Source organism: Betta splendens, chromosome 2 (assembly GCF_900634795.4).
Source record: "Betta splendens chromosome 2, fBetSpl5.4, whole genome shotgun sequence".
Classification (NCBI taxonomy): Eukaryota; Metazoa; Chordata; class Actinopteri; order Anabantiformes; family Osphronemidae; genus Betta; species Betta splendens.
In genome coordinates, this window is record NC_040882.2 from 25,844,242 (window position 1) to 25,869,169 (window position 24,928).

Sequence of the window (24,928 nt, forward strand, 5' to 3'; positions counted from 1 at the left end):
CTTCGTGCCTTGTTACACATTTGAAAGATTTTACATTTACAGCTCCTCGAGTTCTTGTCTCCTCAATTCCAATTTATTGTCTGATCGTGACTCGTGTTTATGAGGAGGGAAGTTTGCGCAGGTGTTTCCCAGCCGCCGATCTCTAGATCATTTTATGTCTGCTCACCGGCCAGTTTGAGAAAGAGCTGTTCGGTGTGAAAGTTTGTAGAATAACACGTGAATTTATGTTCATCTGACATATTATGACCAGACAAATGATTCTGCTTCTTTGAACTTTAATACAATTTGCATTTAGGAGCGAAGCAGCCAAAGGCATGCAATCTCTTTGCATATATTAAAATAAGATATATTACATTTGTAGTTAGTTTTACCTTTTGTTGGGACATTTTTAGGAGCTTACAGCAGTCCGGACCAAAACGATCCAAGCTAAACAGAGTCATGGAAATAATGCTGCTGTACGTGTCTGTGGAGGCTGATGAGACGTCTCAGGTGCTTCTCATGACAAACATACGTTAACGTCCTCTTTGTATACGATCTCCTTAGTCCCGATTCACAACCTCTCTGGTCCCCAGGTATCTGCAGGGCCTTTCCTTCCATGCTTTGGAACCATCTCCCAGCTGACGTCAAACAGCGTGGTGTCTCTCTGGTCGACAGAGGCCGATGGCCGCCCGCCCTGAGCCCAGTACTACAGCGCTGCTCAGTAGGAAGTCTTAGGTTTCTATCACTGAACATTTAGGTTCATTTAGATGAAACGGCTTCAGTAAATGAAACTCAGTTTGCCTTTAAGGTAATATATTGTGATGTTCTGTGATATGAATTGAAATAAATCAAGTGGTATTAATGGTTTGGACACGCAAATAAGTTGAATTGGATTAAATTATATTACAAATATAATAGATGTGGAGCCGTTTGTGTGTAGAAGTGCTGCTGTCGAGATGTGACACCCAGTTTCCCTCAGTGAGAGCAAGTAGACCAAGAACATTGTTTGTGTTTGATATTTAAATTACTCTAATATACTGTGATCGGTCTTAGGTGAAACCTATGAAATCAAATCTGTTTTGAACTCTGCGTGACACGAGCAGTTCACTGGCAGTTCGGGGAAACAAGAACCTTATCAGCGGCCAGTTTGGCTGGGACGAACTATTTTCAGAGTTTTACATTGCTAAAACCACAGTTTTGAGTTTAGCTGCAGAGGATACAACAAAAATGTCCTTGTAACATGAGCTGATCGGTTAATGGAACATGACTGACACCCGTTTCAGGGACCGGTCCGAAGGCTGCTGGATTCAGCCTGTTGATGAAGTTCCACTGAGCGGATTCAGACCAGTATGTGGAGTAAATGTATAAAGACAACTACAAGGTCCCCTTCATAGCCACACACTAGTTTCCAACTGAAGCTCTTACTTTGACAGTGAAGTCCGCTCCTAGTGGGCCAGCGATCCTCAGGACCTCCTTATCAGAAAGCCTCTGGTAGTCCAGACTGGTGTTCTCCAGGTGGTACTGCCCTGATGTGTCTACGAGCAGTTCACCTTTCACCCCTTGTAGAGTCCTGCTCTCCACATCTACAGGGCAAACAGAGAGCAATGAACGTAATACAAACGTAAATAATGAAGCCAGAATAAGCTGAAACTCTATGGTAAAGAGGAGCCAGGCTGGCTCGCTATCACTCGCTCAGCAACCAGCGCTCCAGTGAGCTTTCCACTTTTTGACCTGGCTTCAACCTTGGCCTAACGAGGTCTGATTCCAGCATGAACATTTAAAAAGGGAAACACGGGAACAAGCGGCAATCAGCAGCAGTCAGCATCTGCCGACAGATGGTTACAATTTGAATGCCCTCTGCCAAAAAGAACATGGGAAATGAAACCAAAGTGAAAAATCTGTCCATTCAGGAAAAAAAAAACGGCTCCTGGACCAACTAGAGCAAAAGATAAGTGCAGAAATGGAACACATGTATCGATCGGACCCGGGGGGTTTGATGCCAGTGCCTTGGCATCAGTCATCGTCACTGGAAGTCAAGTGGAGCGGGGGCAAAGTGGAACAATAAACACCTCCTCTGCTTCTTCTGCCTGAAGCTACTTCTAAAGCAGTCTGAAACGTAATACAGTTTATTTAGCCACTATTTAAATGACGGCTTAATTATAGGTTGATGCTTGGATGAGACATTTATAGAAATGTTTATTAGAGAGGACTAGAAGCGTGACATGCTCAATAAAAAAGTAATGACCTTTTTCACCACAAGTCATTAAAACACAACATGACCTGCAGTAAAACTCCCAGAACAGACTAAACAATATGTATTTGGCAATTTAAAACCCCCAAACAGCCCAGTGTGAGAATGATGCTCAGCTGCTTGGGACGGAAGGGCACCCTGGACCTACCAGGACTTACACAAGTGATCCGGGCCTTTCAGAACCAGACGCACGTGGCGGCTCTTATAGGGGATGATGGCCACGGTGTCCTCAGCTGGAAGCGGACAGAAGAAGTCGCTTTAGCCACGCTCACCATCACCTTCAGGCTCAACGCTCTAAACTACAACGCTTTACTTTTTCCCGAGGCATGCTGGGACTTGTAGTGCCCTCGCACGAGCCGGCAGGTGGATCCGTCGCCGTTGCAGATGCCACAGTTGTCCTCCTTCGCTGTGCTTCCCAGCTCGTGATCGCAGCCTACGATCTGAAGCAGAGCACAAAGAGCTCAGCCATGAAAACAACAGCGGAGACTCGACTTCCTGCCAATGACCCTAAAAGGACAGCGTTGTTACAGGAAAACGCAGAAATGAAAGATACTGTACAATCAGATCAACTAAACAATCTGATGTCTTCCACATTTATACCATGTCTATTGTTTATTATTATTAAGCTTTTATGCAGCAGACTGTTGAGCGCCTTCCAGACACTGCTCTCCGCCCTTCTCCAATAAACTCATCTGCAGCCATCCGTGGCTGATTGATGCAGGTTTTTTGTCAGACAACAGCAAAACGAAGAAAACAAACACTAAAATCCTGCGTTTCCATGGGAGGTAATTCAAGTGGGGACAAACGTCTGTTGTCAGTTGTGCTCGGACCCTGGTGTCCTGGATGTTGGTCAGTCCAATCAGTCTCATAAACCCTTTTCATATTGGCTCAGAGAAGCTCCCAGCTGCAGTCGATCGCGTCTGCAACAGGACGTTACGAAGCCTCGGGCTGATTTGAAGTGAAATACTGGCATCGCACTCGCCTGCGTGATGGATGCATTAAACTTCAGACCACGGCTGTATAATACTGGACATTTTAAATAACAATCGACTGTTTTTGGAAATATGGCCATAAAATGTTATCCAAACAGTCCTCATATTGGTGAGCAACATGTGGATGTGTTCCAGCTAAAATGGTAAAAACAAGTTAAGAGCAAGGTTGTACGAGGTTCAGACGCTCCTGAGGGAGTTATTATTCGCTGTAACATGCAGGCTAATAATTAATGTCTACAAAACAGACAGACAACGAGCTGTGTCCGACCTGGCAGGCGCCGCTGATGCACATGTCTAAGGACTCGGTGTAGCAGCGGGTCCCGTCCAGCACCTTGGGCGCCAGCTCCACCACCAGCCCGGAGCCCTTGGCTTTGCATTTGAGGGCGCAGGGGTTGTCCGGGTCGTTGTACACCGGCAGCCACTCGTGGTACTGGCCCTGGTAGCGCACGTCTGCGTGGGCGGAACACTGCTGGGCCCGGAAGTCCCCGGCCTCTGCAGGGCAGTCCTGGAGAAATGTGTGTGTGCCACAATCATACATTTACATGTCCTGAATCACTGAATTCTCACTATACTTTCCCTGCTTCACAATGTGAGTATTCGAAAAGACAAACCACTCACCACATTACTGCACGTGCGATATTTGATATTCTGTCCTTCGCAGGTCCTGAAGGAGGAAAATCAGATGTGGGTGAGTTTGCTTTAGAGGACGCATGTACACAAACACAATGCACACACTGAGTGGAGGTGTGGGTATTTAAACCACTGACTGCATCCTCTGTTGACTTGCACACTCTCTGTTGACTTGCACACTCCCTGTGACGTGTGGTGCCTAATGTTTAACCCTGGAAACATTAAAACATGCTTTGTCTCAGTGAACGGAGTCTTGCTTTTCCGGCCGTTGGGTGGAAGACGGAGCAGAGGCCTCTGAACTGAGTCTGCTGAACAGATTGGAACAGTTTGGATCAGGACTCTCTTCATGACAGGCTGCAGCGTCTTTGCCCAAATTACAGAGCTAACCACTTATCGAAAATTAGGATTCCTTTGAGTTTGATGCCGAGCGATGATAAACCACTGATGGTGACTCTGATTGGCCAATTATCTGAGACCTCGGTGGAAAGTAATCAAAGGATGTTCTTTGGAGTTTGGGAACATGAGAGGAATTCCACTGTCATCAGCCCTTAGCTAATCTGGAATCGTGATTGGAGGCAACGCGGCAGAGTTTGGGCTCACGGTTGAATTAGGGCTTAAGGATTTCTAGAATAATATTCCAGAGACGGGACGTGGAGCGCGTGGCATGGCAAGAACATTAGTCGCCGCGACGGTTCCAGACAGTCCCCTCTGCCAAGCCAAACAGCAGCTCCAACAAGTGGCTTTCAAAGCCTCGCGTGAAGAGACAGGTAGCAGAGGCCGAGACCGGGGTGGAAAAATTACACAGCGACAAGCAATATATAATGTGGACGTTTAGAGAAGGGAGCTAAATAAATTTCCATTTTCATTTCCTTTTGACGTTGGAGGCTACAAAAGTGGAGGATAAGCAGAAGGAAGGCTGGGGTTTCAAAGCGCCATCGTCATTGGATGAAGAACCAGGAATCAGGAGCACAGAGCACATAACTCAGGGACTATGACCTCGCTGGCGCTGCCAAACGTACCTGGAGGGAAGCGACCGTCCATCACGCCAAGAGGCTTGTTTTCTTACAAGAAATGAATTAAAATCTATAGCGGCCATAAAACATTTATGCTAATAGCTGCATAGAATACTGGATGTGCAGTAAAAACGTCCCTGCCTCATATTGTCCATATATATGTCATCAGCTCCTCCATCTAGATTGAATGTAATTGTAAGCAGGGCTCTACGACTGATGCCACAACTGAGGCGAGTCTGCGCATGAAAATGTGGTTAATTTTGTAATCGCACAAATATGCTCCAACGCTGAGCTCTGCTGCCGATCGGCCGACTCGTCTGCGGAGGGCACCACGCGAAAGCAGCAGAGGACGCGGCTTTTGCTGGACCCCGGCCCAGAAGAACTCCATATGCATCCAGCCAGTCCACCTCCACACAGTTGTTGTCCTGCTTTCTGGCGAGACGTGGGCTCCAGGAGGTGTTTCTGAACAGCAGCCACACAGTCGCGGTGCCAGCACTTACTGCCTTGAAGGAAATACCACTTAACTGCCTTTAAACTCTGTGGCAAGGCTTTAGTTGAGCCTCCAGTGTCACTGTGATCTAAGTATTTAGCTAATTTAACCTTAGTGGCTTCAGAATTGGGCCTTTCAGACTAATATGTAAAGTGTTTGGCCTCGTAAAACGCGTCGTCGTGCAGTGACACCCAATCCATACGTCCACACTTGCTTCAGCCCCGTTGGGCGTTAATCACTGAGCCGGTGATCAGGTTGGTTCCAGCCTAATGAGGACCAGGCTGCCGCTGTTTACTCTGCTCCTGGGACGTCCTGCAGTAGCAGCGTGTTTCTGCTCGGGAGGGTGTCGCAGGTCTGAGTCCACCCTCTCACACACACACACACACACACACACACACACACACACACACACACACACACACACACACACACAAACGCACGCACACACATGCACACAAGCACACACACACACACACACACACACACACACACACACACACACACACACACACACACACACACACACACACACACACACACACAGGGGCCTGTGCTGCTGTTTTAACGAGCTGCCGCCCGGGGCCTGGCCACCGCTCCCTCGTTCCCACGCAACAGCAGGGTGGGGTGGGGGACGGGGGGCAAACGTCACGTCACTGCTCCCACCAAAGGGTTTGTAAACAAACCCGTCAAGAGCTACGCGAGCACGTAGGACTAAACATACACGCGTGGCCTAAATCCCACACAGAACTAAAACCCCAGACACCTCTTTATATGTCAGTGGCTTCTGCAGCCAGTAATACTGTGAGGTTTGCCCGACCAGAGGAATCTGGGCAGGGAAGGAGAACAGGCTGCATACAGAGGGGGTCGGGTCCCAGCCCCTCCCCGTGCTCCTCAGCCTGATTCCCAGCGCCGGCGCAGACACATTCATGGTGCTGCAGGGCTGATGTTGAGTCTTCCTTGTTTTACGGCCTCCCGGGCTGCTGCTGTCACTCCTGCTGCTCCTTCAACCCCCCCACAGAGCCACAGAGGTGAGCCCAGTAAGCGGAGCTCGCTCGCTCCATCCATTGTGGGGGCCGTAAAGCACAGGAACGCAGTGAAGTCACCGCGCAAACATTTCTCAGCCTGTAAATGTGACGTTTCTGAGCAGAACGTGCCCTCTGTCTCCTCCTGTCTACTTTTCTCACTGATTCCTTAAATCCACTTGAAATTGGACGCTTGGCTTTGAGCTTTAATCCCGTAGCCCACTGGGTTATGGCTGGTCTAACCATCCGCTCCACTTTGACACAGCTTCCAACTGGTTCCGTGAGCTGAGCTGAGATGATGAGCAGCGGGACCACAACCTGTGCACGCAGACCCTATTATAGACAAAAAGGTGTCTGGGCCATCGTGAAACATCAGATCCCAGGTTTCTACTAAATTGCTCTCGTGGCTGTCGAGACCTGATGTGCTCTGAGTTGATGCTGTTTGAACATCACACACGTGTTTTTTGAGCTCAATAATTAGACGGATTTAATCACATTATGAGGACTATGAGGATCTCACCTTTCATATTCACATTTGTGATTCCTACAAGCTGTGATAGCTGTTCTAATTTAATGGGAACCAGTTCAACTTCAATCAGGTCTCTAAATGAGATTATTCAGGTGGAACACACAAACGTCCTATGGGATGTTTCTATTTCTGAAGTTCAGTGAGGTTCAAACTTTACGATCTTGTCATTTGCACTTGTTTCTGGGTCTATTATAAACACTGTTTTTTTAATGCTCACATTTCATTGGCATGTTAATTAATGCATCCAGTGAATACAAGTTGTAATCATGTGAACTGGCTCAGGTCATGATCGGGTGCATTAGTGCACAATCAGTCATACAACTCCAGTAAAAGCTCAGTGGATAGAAGAGAAGAGGGAAAACTCAACACAACAGCTGGTTTCAGGAAATACAAAGGTTGCCACACCTTCACACATTCATCATGTTGACTCCGTGATCTGAACCTAATCTCCAGTTTTAGCAAGAATAAATCTCTGCTTTAATGTTTAAAGGAGGAAAGGAGATTGTGTCACTGTGAGCAGGATGAATATTCTGGCTAAGAGGTAAACGAAGGTCACACGATGCCGCTGTGCTGCAGGAACAGCGCTGAACTTCACTACCTCTTACAAACATTACACACGGGGCTGATGAGTTGGCCCAGCATTCATGCATGATTTGAAGCAAAGCGCGTCTATGTGCGACGGCCTGACCTGGAGCTGAGGCAGCGTCTGAGGGAGTAGGAGGCTCCTCCTCCACAGGTGCGTGAGCATTCGCTCCACGAGCCCCAGGCGTCCCACAGCGTGTCCCTGTCCTCCTCGGACCGGGCCGTCCGCGAGCTCTGGACACAGGTGATGGGAGGAGAAAAGGACATCAGCCAATCAACCTCTTTATTGGCAGCTTTGCGTTGCGTTGATCTGAGCCGGACGAGAGCTACTGAAAATGAAACCAAGGTGAATGTGACAGGACGACAGAACAGAAAGCCTTCGCATATTTCCCCAAAGATTATGAAACAGGGGTCCACTTAAGCTCCTGGCCGTACTTGTGCGACCCCTCTCTGTTAATTGCACTGTGCTGCATTTGGCAGTGGAAGCAGAGACATTAGCGCAGCGTCCAAGATCAATATTATCAGAAGACAGATTTTGCAAGTGCAGGGAGACAGACACGAGCTCCTCTCAAGCCCCCTGTCCTCCTCTCCTTTAACTCTTCATTATTGTTCAGTGCTCTGTCTGAACTCTACTGTTTAGATCAAGGACACCTTAAGTTGGTGGAGGAGGTCATTTGCCTAAAACGCTGCCAGTGAGACTGAGCTGAAGGAAAGTCTGTTTCTGTACCTGCTGCGTGGATGAAAATGTGGAAAATGGGAAAAAAGAATCTTGGAACAAACACTGGGACTAATCACCTCTCTCAGAGAGCAGCAGCACTGGGGCTCGAAAGGCTGGAGGTGCAAAGACGCTGAGCAAAGTCTTTTGCTTCAGAGAAAATTATTCCACAGAAACGATTGAAACAATGAAAGAACATGTTAATAGGCAGAAGTTTTTGACAGTGAACAACAAATCCCACAGCCTTCAGATTAACACCGGAACCTGCGGCCCAACATCTCCACCCGCCCCCAACGCAGGATAAGTGGGCTCTATGGGAACTTTATGTGTAACACCTGCTACTGGGTAAATCTACGTCCACGGGGCTGATAAAGAGTTTATAGTCAAGGTCCAGCCTGACATCTAAGACACGCAGGGAAACGTCTGCCAAGTTCTTTGGGCCTCGTTGGCTGCTTCTCCCAGCAGCATGGCAGCGGGCTCCATCTGCAAAGATAAATGGATCCTGCCGAGGAAAGCGGATACGAGCAATAGCACCGCTGATTATTTTCTTTGGGTCACGGTAGCAAAAACACCCGCTGTCGCCGCAGCGCGGGGTGATGAGTTCACGGTAATAAGGGAGCTCGGGGACGGATATAAATGGCCGTCGCCGCGGATGACGCCTGCGGAGCTCAAGGCCAAACGGATCAGCGGCGCTGCCTTCTGCACGGGCCCAGCTCTTTGGTGTCTGGGTCCACGGTAAATAAACACTATGTGCTCTGGGCAGTCGCACAGCGCACCACCTTAATTCCCCTTTGAAAAGCAATCAGTGATTTTTGCACTCAATTACGACTGGGAGCTGTGTGTTGCAAAGCCAAGAGAGCCGGCGGCAAAACAAGGCTGGTGAGGAAAGAGGAGACGGGGCTAATGAAGGGATGGAGGGATGATGAGTTTGGCCGACTGTGCTGCTATTGTTCTCCTTGAAGGCGGAGGAGAGGAGCGAGGCTCCGCTCGTCGGACAGCGGTCCTGCTGGGATTTGGATCCAATAATCAAAGGGCTCGGATATCCACTCGCAGGCTGTCTGACCTTCCAGCTAGCGTCCCACCTCGATCCCTTCAGGGTTTTATTTGCTCTGGACGGCTTTATGGAGGAAGCAGGCACACTTCATGTCTCCTCGGAGATGATTCACAGCACCTCAGCGCCTGCAGCAGCGCTATCTAGCAGAACCCCGGCTCCTTCACACTGAAGAGCAACAGACCCCGGAGCTATCGCCCCTCCCAGATAAAAGAAGGAAACAAGCACGTGATAAAAGCCCACACATCCAAAGGACTCTATTTAAGTCACCTGTCAGCGGCTGAGCCGGAGGACGCTCTGGTTGAAGATGGAAAACTCCTGGACAGAGGAAGGAAACCTGACGCCGGTGCCTTCTTTTGCAGACTATGTCAATATACATTCGATGGCCTTTTCAGTTGGCAAGACACATGATCTTTGCACATCTGTTAAATCCCTTGTCGTCTGCTCTGCTCGGCGTCGTGCCGCGAGCGTGACGGTGGCCGTAACGTAATGGGGCCCCAGACAGAGCGGCCGGCGTGCGGCTGGCAGGTCTACGTAGACCTCCAGGACGCGGGATAACAACAACCAGAAATACTACACAACTATAAATACACAAAGGAGACAGTAAGGAGCTGATCTAAAGCCACTGTACCAGGATGAGGAGCGCCGTGAGCAGCAGCCTGACGGATGAAAGCCGTGGCTCCATGGTTCAGGGAGCGCGAGGCGGCCGCTCCGCTCCGCTCCGCTCCGGTCCGGTAATGGTGCTGGTGCTGATGTGCGATGCCCTCGTCCTGTGTCCCACCCGCCTGCCTGCTCCTCTCTGAGAGGCTCCCCTTCGCACTGGGGGAAGTGGAGGAAGGAGAGGGAGGAGGTCTGGGATTGGGTGTGTGGGGGAGGAGTGGGGAGGGGGTCCTCAGCTCTGCCACACCGGTCAGTCAATCAGTGCATGAGTGAGGGGTGGGTTCAGTCGCTGCTTCTCCTCCTGTTCCCTGCTCAGTTTGTCTCTTTTTCCCTTTCGTGCCGGTCGCTCTACTTTTCCCCATCGCTCTTGCTCATGCCACTGTTTCTCATTTCTGTGTTTTTTTTAGCCCTGGACCTCTTTTCTCGCTGCTCTGCCAGCGCTCTGTTATGGAAACGTCAAACGCTCTTGTTCATAGTGTATCTTTAGAAATAAAAGGACTCCTAACCATGCCGGCCACAAACATACATCTAAATAAAACCGAGGCGTATCTGGAGCTCGTGACCTCATGTCCGGCTCCCGGCTGCGCTTTGCTTTATGAGGAGCTGCATGTGAGAGCCCTGTGTAAATCAGATGACATCGTCTGGTCAGTGAAGCTATCGGGGCAGACTTCTCAGCCACCGCTTCACGGGCTGCTTCAATGGAGCCTTTCATAACATCTGGCAGTTTGAGCCAAAGCACATTTGCGATGTGGAGGTGGGGAGCGAGCCAGGTGTCCCCTGCAGGGAAAAACAAGCAGTAAGATGCAATATACAAAACGCTGGGCGGCTCTCCAGGTTCAGCCCAATGAAAAGACAAGACAAAACAGAGGTCAAAGAAATGAAAGCGTAGTCGAAGTCAGCGCCGACCGACGAGCAACTCACAGCTCACAATAACAAGTCTGTGTCCTTCAAATCGTCACATCCACCTCCCAATCAAACGCTAAATCAAAACCCACATAATTACTATCAATTAAGGCTGCAGGGAATGTGCTGCACTGCAGAGCAAATAGTCAGCAACCGTAATCACAACCCTGGAGCGGATGTGTCTCACACAGGGACCCGGTCTGCGGGTGTGAGACCGGCCTTGTTTGACTGGGAGGCCGTCCCTCAGACACTGCTGGGCTTCACGGAGCGGCACCAGAAACCACACATCCGAGCGCTGATCCACAACCTCCTGATATTTGCTTTCAGAAGAAATCCCTCACTATTTGCAATGACAAAGAAAAGAATGGTGGCATCGGAGTTTAAAACCAAACGCCCCGCATTAATTCATGAAGACGATGAGTTGAGAGGAAATCTCAGCACAATGTTACTTTTCAGACTGGGATGTTGGGCTGCACCGAGCGTTTGGGAGTCGTCTATGGACAAACACATGAACTGCTCACAACACAGGTCGTATTGTTGCACTCCTGGCCACCATTCCATCAGTTATGACAGCATTGTGCGGCCCATAGCAACCGCGCACATCTGGAAGGGTTCACTTCAGATTGTGCACAAGCCAGCAGATTAGCTGGAATATGTAAACCATTTTATTGGGAGGTAAAACTCACTAAGCACATCCAAATGTTTAGCAAGACCTCGCTTGTAAAGGTAGAGAGGGAAATAAAAAATAATCTGCCATGTTAGAGCATGACCATGATGTAAGAAGGCCAAACGCTGGTGCAGCTCCAAGTCCAAGTCCAGCCAAATGCAGAACAAAAACCCAGTAGAGCTTCTGCTCCACGCCTTTTATTGAGGATGCACTTGGAGCCCAGCTGAGGAGCCAGATGTCGTTCTCCGTGTCCTGATGCTACAGTGGATGTCATTTACAGGATTTACAGTTGAAAAAAATCAAATTTTTCTGATTCATTTGTTGTGGTGATCGACAGTTTGCCAAAAAGACAAACTGCCACAGTGCAGCTTTTCCAAGAGAAGTTGACATGATCCTTTCCTACCTATCTTCTGCAGTAGATTCAAACACATAGATGAACGGAGGTAACGGGGCCCTGGTTCTCAGACAGAAAGACAAGTGAAGCGAAAGTTAACAGGGTCCGACATCAAGTTACACTCAAGAGCTGCAACCCTGGGTTCCCAGAAGGAGCCTTAACCGGTGGAGGCAGGATAAATGGAAGCCTCCCACCACCCGCACAGACCGTGCATGTGCTCCAGGCGTGATTTACACCAAAGCCATTGTTTGAAAAGCTTTCTGGGCCGCGGTATAAAATGTTTTACCAGGACATGGGTTTTACGACCTGCAGCTGAAAACCAACCATGGACCCTAGTCACCGAAACCAAAGATTAAAATAAAGATGTAATTCCCAAACAATCAACTAAATCCAATCTAAGCCAGATGGGAGGTGAATGACACGTCAGCAACTCAATGAAAGCATATCACAGCTACAACCTGTGCTTTCAAATACTCCTTAAATATTTTCTTTATTCCTTAGTGTCTTTTATGACCAGTTAAACCTTTCTTCCTGTCATCTGTGACTTCACATCCAACTTTTTCCCATATAAAGTGGTTATTTACTGCTATTTAATAAGTAGCACGAAGACTTGGTCAATCATATTATTCAAGCTTGAAGTGAAAGCAATATCTGTTTTCAGCATTTGGTGGTGATCTGAAGATGATGGATTTATAGAGTCATAAACACACCTGTGAACGCGGAGGTGTAAGTGCAACGCTGCATTCAAGGCCACTTTAGGGATAAATAATGTGCTGATGGATGGATGGATGGATGGATGGATGGATGGATGGATGGATGGATGGATGGATGGATGGATGGATGGATGGATGGATGGATGGATGGATGGATGGATGGATGGGACCACTCTATCATGATTTTATCATTTTATCTTAAATAAAATTATTTTTATCTTAAATAAATAAATAAATTGAAATTGAATCTTTGTCACCTTTACCCGTTCACCGTTAACCTCCACAGGCTAAAGAGGATTCCTCTTAAGAAAGTACAAATCCACATAGTTGCTGTACCACTTCAACCTCGTAGTTTGAAGGAATCATAAAAATGCGCAGGGTCATGAATTGTGTACCAACCCATGGAGTCTGGATGAAAGCAGAGCAGCAGACAGATGGCATTGTCGTTCCTGGAGCCCCACCGGTGCCATGGCTACCATTATACAGCCGCTCAGATCAGATATTTCATAATAATGCACCGCAGGCTTCAGACTATGGTGACATTTGGAATAAGTCAGTAACCACCATCTGATCCCGACCGAGCACGCCTCTGAAACTCCACATGAGCCCACAGCCGAGGAGGAATAGAGCACGTAATTAAGAATCAGCAGTGACATTTACTGCTTCCTGAAAGTGTGTTCATACGTTCCCCGCGCCGAGCTTTTCCCATTAGCACGTTCAGGAGAGTTCACATGTTCCTGGGAGCGCACCGGCTGCTCTCTGACTCCATCACCCGCCCTTTTCAACCCAACCACCACCGCTGTGGCATTTTAAAGACAGTACGACAGGACGGGAGAGGCGTAAATCAGCCGGCGAAGCCGCTGGAGTCGGCTAAACTGCGCGGCCAAGGTGGGCTGAAGGAAACAGGGAGCGTGGGACCTGCATCCAGATCCCAGCGGACACCCGGCAGCTCGTCTTATTTATGAACTCCTAGCCGGCACCGAGCTTCACAGATCCCCTGCGCTTTAAAATGCAGACCGTGCTGCCGAATCATCTGGGCTTTGGAACGCGTGGCTCATTTTCCAGGAAGGCAAACACAAATCTTTAAAACTAGCTGACTTTACTGCAGCACGTGGGCTCGTAGCGTCTAGTTCAGAGCCGGGCTTTCTTCTCCGGGTGGGTTTCCTTCCTCCCACGGTCCAGAGACCTGCAGTCTGGCTGCGTGAAGCTGTGACTGGCTGAATGCAGCGTTGGTGATGGGCTGGCGGCCTGTTCAGGCTCGACCCAAGCTCAATAACCAGCCATTCAAAATAACAAAACAACCCGTAAACAGTCCCAACACAAAATGACTGACAGACGCTCTAACTCTTACCGTCTAAACTACTTCCTGTCTGAGTGAGTTTGTTTTTGGTTACTATAATTTCAAAATAAATGATTCTCTCAATGCACCTCTACCCGCTCATTTAATGCTACACATCTGTTGTGGGAGCAGAGACAATGTGGGACTTTTATACATGAAATCACTAAACATGAATAATCTCCTGCTCGCTCAGTCTGATCTCGCTCTTTTTCTATGTTAAATAAATAGTGTCCGTTAGATGTGTGGAAATGCTTGATGCCTACAATCATATGGGAATGTAAAGCAGCTCATAAAAGAGTCCAATATGTGTGAAACACTGTACTTTTCCACTTAAATCAAGCGGCTAATAGAGGAAAGAGTCCAGAGCCCAGAGACCCAAACCGACTCTGCCAGATCTCTGGATCCACAACACGAGAAACTACAGTAAGTTCAAAGCACTTCATCGCAACGTGGACACGAAGCAGACGTTCTTGTTAACCTCGTACATAATTGCATAACGAGACACAACAGACAGCGGAGACACCAGGCAGCAACCCCCAAAATGAGAAAGACGCCTGCTTTGCCTCAGCCGCTTATTGTTCACCGCGCGTCCATGCCGAGTTTTCAGGCGAAGCCTCTGCAGTCGCACGAAGACGCGCCCGATCTGTGCAGCGTGAGCTCCTCGCAGCTACGGTTTCAGCTTCTGACCTCCAAATTGAGTCACATCGCTAACATGTGTTTTTCATTGGCACAAACGTATTGTGTGTTGTCTTTGGCGCCGAGGCCAGCACAGAAAGTGATAGTAATATGATGGAGGTGGTCAAAGGCGGCTTCAACCCTCAGAGCGTCCTCTGAAATCTGACATTTTGCACTTGGTTAAATAATGATGCAATAACAAGGAGAGCACAGGGGCGTGCGTGCGGCAGGTCCTTGATACGACCCGTACCCGACCCACAAATATGGAAAGGATTACAGCTGAAAAACGGATGATAAAGGCCAGTGGCTGAAACGTCTTCTTCTAAAAAGGTCCAAGATAGTTTTTGAAGTTTGGAAGTGGGTCAGGTGAGATTGGAAATGTGGCCTTTTCCAATGGAAGCACAAAGTTCCCACACTGTGCGAGACCCTGAACTCCACTCAGTGATCCTCCCACATTCCTGAGTTGTGCTGTTGAGGTTTTGGAAATTATTTAAATCGCATTGATCCGTATTTGATTTTCTAAAGGGGATTAGGCCGCACAGTCCACGCCTCTGTCTGTGACTTTCCACGGTGCTGGAGGTGCTGACAGCTCATTCAAGCAGCCGCTCTTCAGCACATCCACTGGGCTTTGTCCTGCAGCACCCACGTTCGCCCAGAGGAAGCGATCCATCAGCCGGCCGCAGCGCAGCTCTGTAATCACCCATATGCTTCTGTAATCAGCTCGGAAAGCATGAAGGATGCGACCGTGCTGCAAAAGGCTACGGCGGGTCTGTTCAAACGTTCACCCGCAAGCAGCATCAGAAACCCATCAGCCAATCGTTTAACCGGGCACACTTTGAAACTTAGTAGTGTAAAAGGAAAGGAGGCAGAGACAAATAGTCAAAGCGCAGCAGAAAGTAGAAGAGTGGAAAAAGCGCACATGCAGTGAGTCACTGGGCCGAACACGTTTCCATTTCATCTGCATTTTCTCCCTCTCTCTCTCAGTGTCACTCCATCGAGGCTTCTCTTCTCTTTCCATCCCTCGGCGTAGCTTTTTCTGGACAGCGCTTCAGCTCAGCCTGTCTGAACCCAGTGAACAGATCACAGGTCTCCACAGAGAGGAGCGCTCACATGCCTCCTGCGCTGCCCTCCACCGTAAACACCGGCACATCCGAAATCGAGCCCTCGCTGGGAGGTCAACGAAGGAAGCGCAGCCCACGGGACGCGGCTCCTGACAGCGAAGAGGAGCTTAAAGGCCCGAAAGAGACAAAGGTCACGGAGCTGGTGAACAAACAGGGCTGAGTTCAGGAAGCTGAGAGTAATGGACATAATGACAGACACTGGCGGCTGATAGCGCCGCGCAGGCCGAGGAGGCGACTGAATGCTTTTTCACTACAACCCAGGTTGAGGCTTCCATTTCTTCCATTTTCCCAGGAGCCTCTGGGCTCACGGCTGCCTAAAAACGCTGCTGCAGCCAGGTCCCGACCAGCGAAGCGTGAGCCCGTGATGCAGCCAGCAGCACAGGTGATTATGGGAAAGGAAGTGGAGGCAGAACAGCAGCGGTTCCTGCGATCGGTCACGTCTCTCACACGTGATCGTTATCATCACGTTTCACAGAAAGAACTAACACAAAGACTGTTTGGAGGTGAAGTTAGCACCGAGTTAAGAAAAACAAGCCGCTAAAATTTCCGATCATTTAAAGCTCAAGAGCAGCATCTTGTGTCTGCAGAACACTACTACAAGTGATTCAAGCTCTTCAGGTTTTAAACTGAGCCCATGGACTTAAATAATATCACAGTATGAAAAGTGTCTCATTGCAAAACTGCTGAAGTCTGTCAGTGATTCAAGAGACAACTTATTGGCTTTAATAGAAAGAAAACAGAATCGTTCAGAAACTATTTCTATACAGAACAGGAGGAGACTCACACAGGCTGCATCAGCGACTCATGGCTTCATGGCTCCCGGCATCAGACAAACACACGCGCTCACGTTTTGAACCATTGGCCTCTGTAACAGGCCGAGCTCGTCCAGCAGCGCTTCACTCCACGCCTCCATCACAGCGGTGGCAGAGACAGGCTCCACGGCCTCTCTCATCACGCACCTCCCTCACCGGCCGCTCCGTCAGGCGTCATCCCCCTGTCATCACAGCCCTGAGCTCATCCTGGAAAAGTCAGGGCTTCCACCTGTAAACCCCGCGGTGCCACAAATCATGCATCCCACGGAACACAGCGCAGAGGTCGGGTGGAAATGAGTTTCTCCATTTGAACTCATACAAATGAGCTTTGTGTAAAATATTAATGAGTTTTTTTGGGATCAAGTGATAGATGGCTGCAGATATTCACATTTGGCTGCACGGCCACGTGAAGATTAACGGCATAACTCACAGCCAGACTGTCTTCACACAACGTGGACGTTTCACCAGGGGGACAATGGAGCGCAGGCCCCAATAAGACGTCTGCAGACGACTAACGTCCTGGCTCCCGGCCCGAGGTCTCCAGGCAGCGTTTGCAGGCAGGACCTTCGTCGGCCCCATAAATCTGGAGCTTCCATCCTCCGCTGGCTCTGCTTTCATTGTGATTTGAGTAGAAACTGATAAAAAGTTAATGACTGCAGGAAGTTTGGGATCGTGTGGGAGGATGCACATCCACTGAAGCCCAGGACGCTCCTCTCATACAGACGTTACAAACAGGACTTCCCTTCAGGTCTCAGTCTGACTGGTTTAAACACACAAACAAGTTTTCAGTTTTAGCCAGCTTCTGCCTCATATGTGCAACATCATGTAACATGTAACAGCCACAGAAGCGTCGACCAAGACGTGCACATTAAAGTCTGATAACGTTCAGCAGCTGCAGTGTTTAGTTCTGATAGTACTGTAGATCTGATGAAGGACACACACATATGCTGCAGCTTTGGTGCCACTGGGCCACATGAGGACTCCATCTTGGCACCTGATGGCAGGAAGGACGCAGACCCGGCTGCCTCTGTGCACGAGGACTGGGCTCATAAGAGACTCAGGACAACGTTAGCAGCACGGCGGCCTCTGCTGCTTCATCTCCTAAACCGTGCATGTAGGAGAGAAGCTGTGGGCCAGAGAGAAACTCGTAGCAACCTACAAAGATCCTTAAATTATGTTAATTTGAGGTCAGAATCCTGCCTCTGTGTTGTAAGAGCCACTCTAAGTATGGCTTCTTATGTTGCAGAAGAATTGTTCACTATTCAGCTTGGAAGAGCATCAGGCTCATTTTTCAATTTTGTGGTTTGTGAACACATTACCTTCTCTCACAAAGCTCCCCAAGAGCGAAAATCATCTGCGAGCGAATCCAGAGTGTGTGTGTGTGTGTGTGTGTGTGTGTGTGTGTGTGTGTGTGTGTGTGTGTGTGTGTGTGTGTTGGGACTTTCTCATGTTTAAGCTCACAGCGTTTACCCTGGATTGCAGTGATGGGCTCTCAGTGCGCACCAGAGGGAGACCAAACCTTCATCAGCTGCCTCTAAGTCCAGTGTAACCAGAGAAGTCCAGTTGAACATTATGAGACCCTTCAAATCTCCCACGGCCCACAAACGGTCCGGCTTCATTGTTTTTTGACCCACGGAGAACAAAACTACGGTTTGCAAAAGCAGCTTTAACCGTTGCAGATGCAGATATTTATTCATTTAAAAGAAACACTTAAACACTTAAACATGTCATATTCTTTCAGATACCACAGGGGACTAAAGCCGTTTGTGAGCGATGACAATTTAAATGATGAGATGTGAGAACCTCAGGCTCCTCCTCCCTCCAGGAACCCGGCGGCGGTGAGTGTATGTTTGTTCTGCTGCTGTAGCGGCCGTGTCCGGGCCATTAGAGCCCACATCAAAGGAAGCCACCCGTTTCGGGTTGCACCTCGCTGCAGCTGAACTGTGCGGAGCACGGGTGGCGCCGATCCTTCAGCAGCAGGTAATCACCGCCGTAACACTCTGCTTACACTGGATATCGGCAACATGGTGCCAAAGCTGCTGAAGCTTACGTTGGAGTGCTACTGAAGTTAATAAAAGGCACTAACAACCACCCTGCACTTTGTTCTTGTTTCAACACAAGAACCACAAAATGGAGCGCAGCTTGTCCTGGTTTATTTTAAAGCAACATCTTTATTTTTTTCCAGGAGTCTAGGGGGTGGAGGTTAGTCAGACTGATGTTATTCTTTGGCTGCAACGTTCTCTGCTCAACAAAAGGCAGGCGACAAACCTTCACGCTGCTTATTGAACTCTTTTTTCAACAAAAAAGGCTGTGGATGATCTCACACATGTGCCCAAACACACATCAAGAACCAGAAGGTAAGAGGCCTATTACTAATAGTCACCTCCACTTGGAAGCAATTACCACGCGCCGCGCCAAACGCCGGAGCGAAAGGAGTTCCAAAAATTCCTGGATGAAATTGTTTGGCATTAACACAGGCCTATTGTGCGAGAGCGCCTCTGTTTGCCTACGCCTGCGCACGCCTGCGTCGCTGCAGGTCCAGGTCCAAACATCTGCGCCGGAGGGGGCGCGACCAGAAATGTAAACAATTAGAAATCGATCAATCGCCGCCGAGGGGCGCGCATGCCTTCACACGCCGAGGCGGAGCAGACGCCCAAAGGCTGTGGCCACGCATCACCGGCCCGGTTGGAGGCCGCGTGCGCGGGACCACGCGGCGGCGGAACCTGTGAACACGCGCAGGGCTGTGAGCCGGGCTCATGAGGCCACACACATACAGTAGGGAGAAAGAGGAGCCGAGGGGGGAGCGCGTGCAACGGCAGCACACGCACAACAGCTGCACGCGCCCACACACCCACATCAGTGGCGTTGTGGTGCGGTGCTGTCCCTGGTGGTGTCATCGGAGCGGCGGCGCTCAGTGCCCACAGCGCCGGCGTGGGACCGCAATGAGGGGCGACGCTCGCCGTGGCACCGCGAGGGTTGATGGAGAAACACGGGGCGAGAAAGCGATGCCCAGACCAGAGCCACGTGGCTTCACACCACATTCACCAGCACTCAGCACTTTCTCCCAGCGGCGCTGGGACCGGGCCTGCGGGCGGCGCTGGGACCGGGCCCAGCACCAGCGAGGCAGCCAACGCGAACAACTCAGCAACACGAGCGCCTCCAGAGCGGCGCTCGCCTGCCGGTGCCGAGGCCTCTCTGTTCCCGGCGCACGGCGGGCTTCGCTTGTTCCGCTCACAAACAACTGTGAGTCGTTACAGCGCAGTCTGTCGGATTGTTGGCGACGCAAACGCAAACACCGGCGTTCGTGGCTGACTGGCGCCACGAGAACGATTACTGGACCCAACGCGCTCCCATCCATCTGCAGCACCAGCAGCAGAACAGAGGAGCAATGATGAACAACTGGACAACGAACGGAGCGACGGCTCGAGGCGGAGACGGAACAAAGCGCTGTTATGACCCGCAGACACAGAATGCAACGGGAACGGAGCCAGAGTGTGAGCATCCTCCCTCGCTGCCAAAACTAACATGCCCACGCTTTTAATGAAGACAAATGAGGTGCTCAATTGTGCAAGACCGTTGCCCTTTCCACTTTGCGCAACACGTAAAACATCTGCCAACTCGATGTGCAGCTGAGCGATGGGCCCCTCTGGCTCCTGGAGCTCCCGCTGCCTGGGCCGCTGAGGGCCACCCGCCGCCCGGCCGGCCCTCGGCCCCACTCTCCCGCCTCACTTACTCCGAGCCCTGACACGGTGCCAGAAGGCGGAATCGTCTCGGCACTTGTTCACCGTGAAGGCCGCCGTAAAGGACAAAGAGCCTCCGGCTGTTGCTGCCTGGGGTGCAATTGAGCGTGTAAAAACATTTAGGCCCCGATTGCTTGGCACGTGATGAAGTGAGGGAGGCAAAGGGCAGAGAGGACGAGACATCTAAGGAAACATCTGAGGAAGAGACGAGAGGGGGGAAAAGGTGCGAAAACCACAACCATTCCTTAAGACGTGTAAAGACCGGCAGAACCCGAGTTTACTCACACTGGGCCTCAAGTCATTACTGCAGAGTGGGGCCCTAATAACTGTCATTACCACCACTTTAGCGTCACAACCCATAATATCCTGGCCATTCTTGGGCAGCAATCAGTGCCCTTGTACAGCATCAAGTGAGTTAAAGGAGCGAATTAGAAGCACTGGGTGTGTGTGTGTCTTTGAATTTACTGTGAACATGCAGATTTGTACATGTGGGGATGAGAGATCATATTATCTCCTCGAACATCTGAAATCAGAACCAGCACCCAACTCACGTGTAAGTAGGCAGACGAGTAGGTGCTGAACGCAGACGAAACCAAACCAGAGCATGTTTTCACATCAACAGCGCTAAAGAATCCATAGCAAATGTATTTTAAGTGACAGAACCACAGGTACATCACCAATGAATTGCTGGATTTATCCTTGAGAGAAAAAAGTGACATGTTTCTCTTCTTCTGTCAAAAAGGTTCTTTCTCCCCATTTATCTTTCCAACAATAATTCAAACGAACTTGTTTAAGTCGTCCTGTAGCTGCCACCTGTGCATCTCCCTCCAACTTTAAAGTGTTACAGACATAAATAGTTAGGCTTTCGTCGTCTCCCTGCAGTTAAATAAACCTGACCATTTAGCAAAACTCAGCTGAAGGTTCGTCATCGCGTTCAAACGCTTCGCGCAGGTTCTGAGTGAGTTACGGCGCCGCGACTGCAACGGATCAAACTAACATGCTGGAAAGTTTCATTCAAGGCCAAACAATGAGTGGGAGTAGTCGGCGCTAGATTTATGAGCAGCTCTTCTGTTTATCTTCACAGTCATTCAGTCATATTAGGGAGATTTTCTCACTCGGCAGCTCACAGCTCCACCGTCAGACCCCCCACACGCTTTGATTCAGGAACTTCTCAACCGAATGGGCTCATTTAATATTTGTTTATGAAGCCTGACGTTGTTGAGGCGATACAGTGCCATCACGTAATAAATACAGGTTAATTTAGAAAGGCATGCTAGGCCTTAGCTGCTTAAGACAGCTTGTGCGGTGGCTGCCAGGAAAAACACTTGTGGGAGTGAACAATTCATCTGTGGCCCTCATGGGGGACAGGGGAAAGGTGCTGGGGAGGTCAGGGGTATTGCCCACCGCCCGACCCTGGCACATTCTCATGAAAGTTAAACAAGAGAAAACGAATACTCTTTGGAGTCTGGGCTCCGTCTCCTGGGCCGCTTGCTAATTAAGCTGCGTTTGTCTTGGCATCGCTTCAAGCCTAATATTGAGCCAAGATCCAACATGGAAGTGAAAGGAATCACAAGCGCGGCTCCTGGAAGTCTGAGGGCCCCTCATACGAAGACACACTAGCATCATACACACAGCAAAGGGAGGCCTCCGTATCGCTAATCAAATGTGGGAAGATCGCATATTTCTCTTAAAGTATGTGTCTTCACACACTACAAGAATAATGAAGTAAGAGTAACACAGAGCATAATAAGAAAGGATGATAATAAATAATTCCATTATAATGGCAGATAAGAGTGGAGCACCTGATGACAGCGTGAACAGGGGCAACGGAGCCGCTAATGTTCTGAGGGCATAAATACAGCATGTGGAGAGAATGAGCCGTGTCCTAACTCTTGGGTTTAAGTCACTCAAAAACTAGCTGATGCAAATTTAAACATTTGCTTGAGGTCAGAGCATCATAAATCACGCCACTGCTCGGTTACAATGTGAAATCCAAATTCTGTAAAGATAGTTATTTGTGGTTTCTAGCTGCAGTGCTGCGAGCATGTCCCATGATGTTTAAATTCTAATACGGGGATTATATGGTTTTTCCATTAAGTCTGACTTACTATATAAAAATCGTGAATAAAACCAAGTAAATCCAAAGTGCTGTCAAATTCACAGTATACACAGTGTATTACTAGAATGTAAGCTCCATTTAACATTAACACAGAAAAAGGATTCCACTAACGCGTGAGCTTTCACACAGTCCGTCATTATCTGGTGTTAAAACATGACGCTGGACTTCCGGCATCCCTGATGTTTTGAAGGCAGTAGTAGCTAGCTTAGTTTACCGTTTGTTAAGGTCAAAGGTCACTGACGAATGAACGTTGCATAGGAATTCCTTCTCACGTTGATGAATTCTGGAGAGGTCACAGGAGTTTGTGTTTAGGTGTTCAGGAAGACGTGATCAGTTTAAACAGATCCTGCTGCACACGAGCCCTTGAACCCGTTCTCCCACCCGATTAGATGAAGCGTCTGGGTGAGCGATCGGCCTGAAGGAACCACTACAGTCATGTATCAGCAAAGCTGATGACAGAGTGGGCGAAATGCGATGCACAGGGCCGCCCCACCCCAGAATGTGTAGCATGTGTGTTCATTGGAGTGCTACACTAAGTGTGTGTTGCCCTGTATCCTATCAAGCTCGGTCGGCCTGCAGTCAAATTACACCTCAGGTCCCAGCATCCCACCATCATTATTCACTTGTATTCATCTTTTCAGTTCTGGTGTGGAGTCTAACGCAAACACTGCAATAGATTTATTGGTGGATTTCAGTTGTATGGCATTTCAATATGTTGCAATAAAAGAGAGTTGAACGTCCTGTGAGCGGTCAGTGCAGTGTCTCCTGAGGGGGAACTTACCGGGTCTTCAGCTTTTTGGCTGCTGTCATGAAGAGGCTCCTCGTGGAGGTGGTCTCGCCGAATCAGAGTGAACTCTCTGATGAACACTGCAGCCCCATCGTCAGCCCACACGGCAACCTGAAAAACAGAGGGGAAGTCACAAACAAACTCCATGTGACGTGTGAATATCCTGCAGTCCCAAAAGAGGAACCTCTGCTGGTAGAATGGATATAAGAAACACCACGAGACCATTAAGACTAGACTATTTCCTATGGTCTGGTTAAAAAAGCAAATCCAAGTAGATTTAGGCAACGGGTTTGTTTCTTTGATGAAAGTAACCATGACGTGACCTGAAGGAGTATTTACAGTACTAAAGATCTGATATCAGATCTCAGAGGCAGAGAGTGACGGCGTCCTGGTCAGGGCCCATTAGCAGCACAGCAGGACCCGCATCCTCGAGGACAGAGGCCCTCAGCTGCCGTCCGTGAATCCTAACAGGGGATGTGGGTTTGGGATACTTAACGGCTGCAAGTTTTTCTGTTGGTGGGCAAGAAAAATGCTGCTAAGCAACTGCGGCAAAACTCACTGCAGCTTTCTGTGGGAATGAGCCACAGAGTGGACGATTAAACAAGACAGATCAAGCCTGGTCTAAAGCCCAACACTCAGCAGTGCTTAGCTGCCGTCATTTAGGCTGCGGAGGCATCTGTAATAACATAAGTCACTGCCCTGAAATGTGGGCAAAGTCCTCAGATGACCAAGGCCATATTTGGATATGGACCCACAGATGAAGCAGCTCTTGGGCCATATCTAAGATTTTTTGCAGCAACACTGACAGTTAAAGAGCTCCAAGCAAGGATCTGACGCAAGAAGCCAAATGATTCCTAATACGTTTCCTTATCAGTTTGAAGTTAAAATCCATTACCTTACATGATGTGTGGGAGCCAGAGAGCTGGGGCTAAGTTAGCCACATGCTATCAGCTAAACATCCTGCATACCCCCACTGGACTGAACCATTAGGACCTGGCACACAGCACCATTTACCCACAATATTTGTAAAGAAAGCCAAGGTGCTGGGCTTTGCATCCTTTATCGTATTTGCTTTTCCAAGAAAATATGTTTAGATACTACAACTATGCAATAGTATCTGAAATATATTTTCTGCCTGGGCTAAATTTGTTGGAAACAAGTGGAAGTGTGACATTCCTGACTTGAATAGAAATAGTAAATCACAGAAAACCAGGATTAGTCTCATTAGCCAAACGAGTAGTCCGCCAACATAAATGTACTAAAAACTGAAGAATGGGTTTCTAAAAAACAAATTTAGATGTTTCGTATTTCTAGGGGACAAACTACTGGACCTGTACCTCAGCAACAAAAGGCTTGACAATCTTAGGTTAAGGCTGCTTTAGTCTGTGTTAGGCCACTACCTGATATATCTTCTCTGTGAAGTGAAGTGATTAATTTTCTATAAGTCAATGTTTGAGCTTATTTGGAATGAACTTCACAAGCTTTATAAAAACATCCCCTTCTGGTCTGTGGAGCCACCTGTGATTGAAAGAGCCAACTGCTTCCGGTTCCCCCAGTCTCCAAAGCTTCACTCACACGAAAGGATCCTCAGATCCAGTGTGAGTGTCAATGTGACAAAAGTCAATGGTGGAAGCAAAACCGGGCCCTTGATTTGTTAACCTCAGAGCCGGGTTGAATCTCAAAGAGCTGGGAAGAGCAGAGGAAGTGAACAAGTCAAGTCTTCGAAATCATAAAATCAACAGTA

General features: G+C 48.9%; 1 protein-coding gene across 5 annotated transcripts in view; it reads right to left on the reverse strand.

Annotated features, from left to right (window-relative positions):
• Positions 1 to 24,928, reverse strand: part of adamtsl3 (ADAMTS-like 3) — a 55,345-nt gene that overhangs the window by 11,940 nt on the left and 18,477 nt on the right. For 3 of the 5 annotated variants that reach the window (XM_029170799.3, XM_029170792.3, XM_029170826.3), the window contains exons 2-8: positions 23,179 to 23,295; positions 7,595 to 7,722; positions 3,841 to 3,886; positions 3,491 to 3,727; positions 2,544 to 2,670; positions 2,389 to 2,463; positions 1,405 to 1,562 (exon numbers count right to left, since the gene is read on the reverse strand). In XM_029170799.3, coding sequence (XP_029026632.1) covers positions 1,405 to 1,562; positions 2,389 to 2,463; positions 2,544 to 2,670; positions 3,491 to 3,727; positions 3,841 to 3,886; positions 7,595 to 7,722; positions 23,179 to 23,295 — 888 coding nt within the window. Of the gene's footprint in view, positions 1 to 1,404; positions 1,563 to 2,388; positions 2,464 to 2,543; positions 2,671 to 3,490; positions 3,728 to 3,840; positions 3,887 to 7,594; positions 7,723 to 9,885; positions 10,172 to 23,178; positions 23,296 to 24,928 lie in introns of those variants that run through there. The other 2 variants (XM_029170834.3, XM_029170810.3) reach the window with 2 other exon arrangements.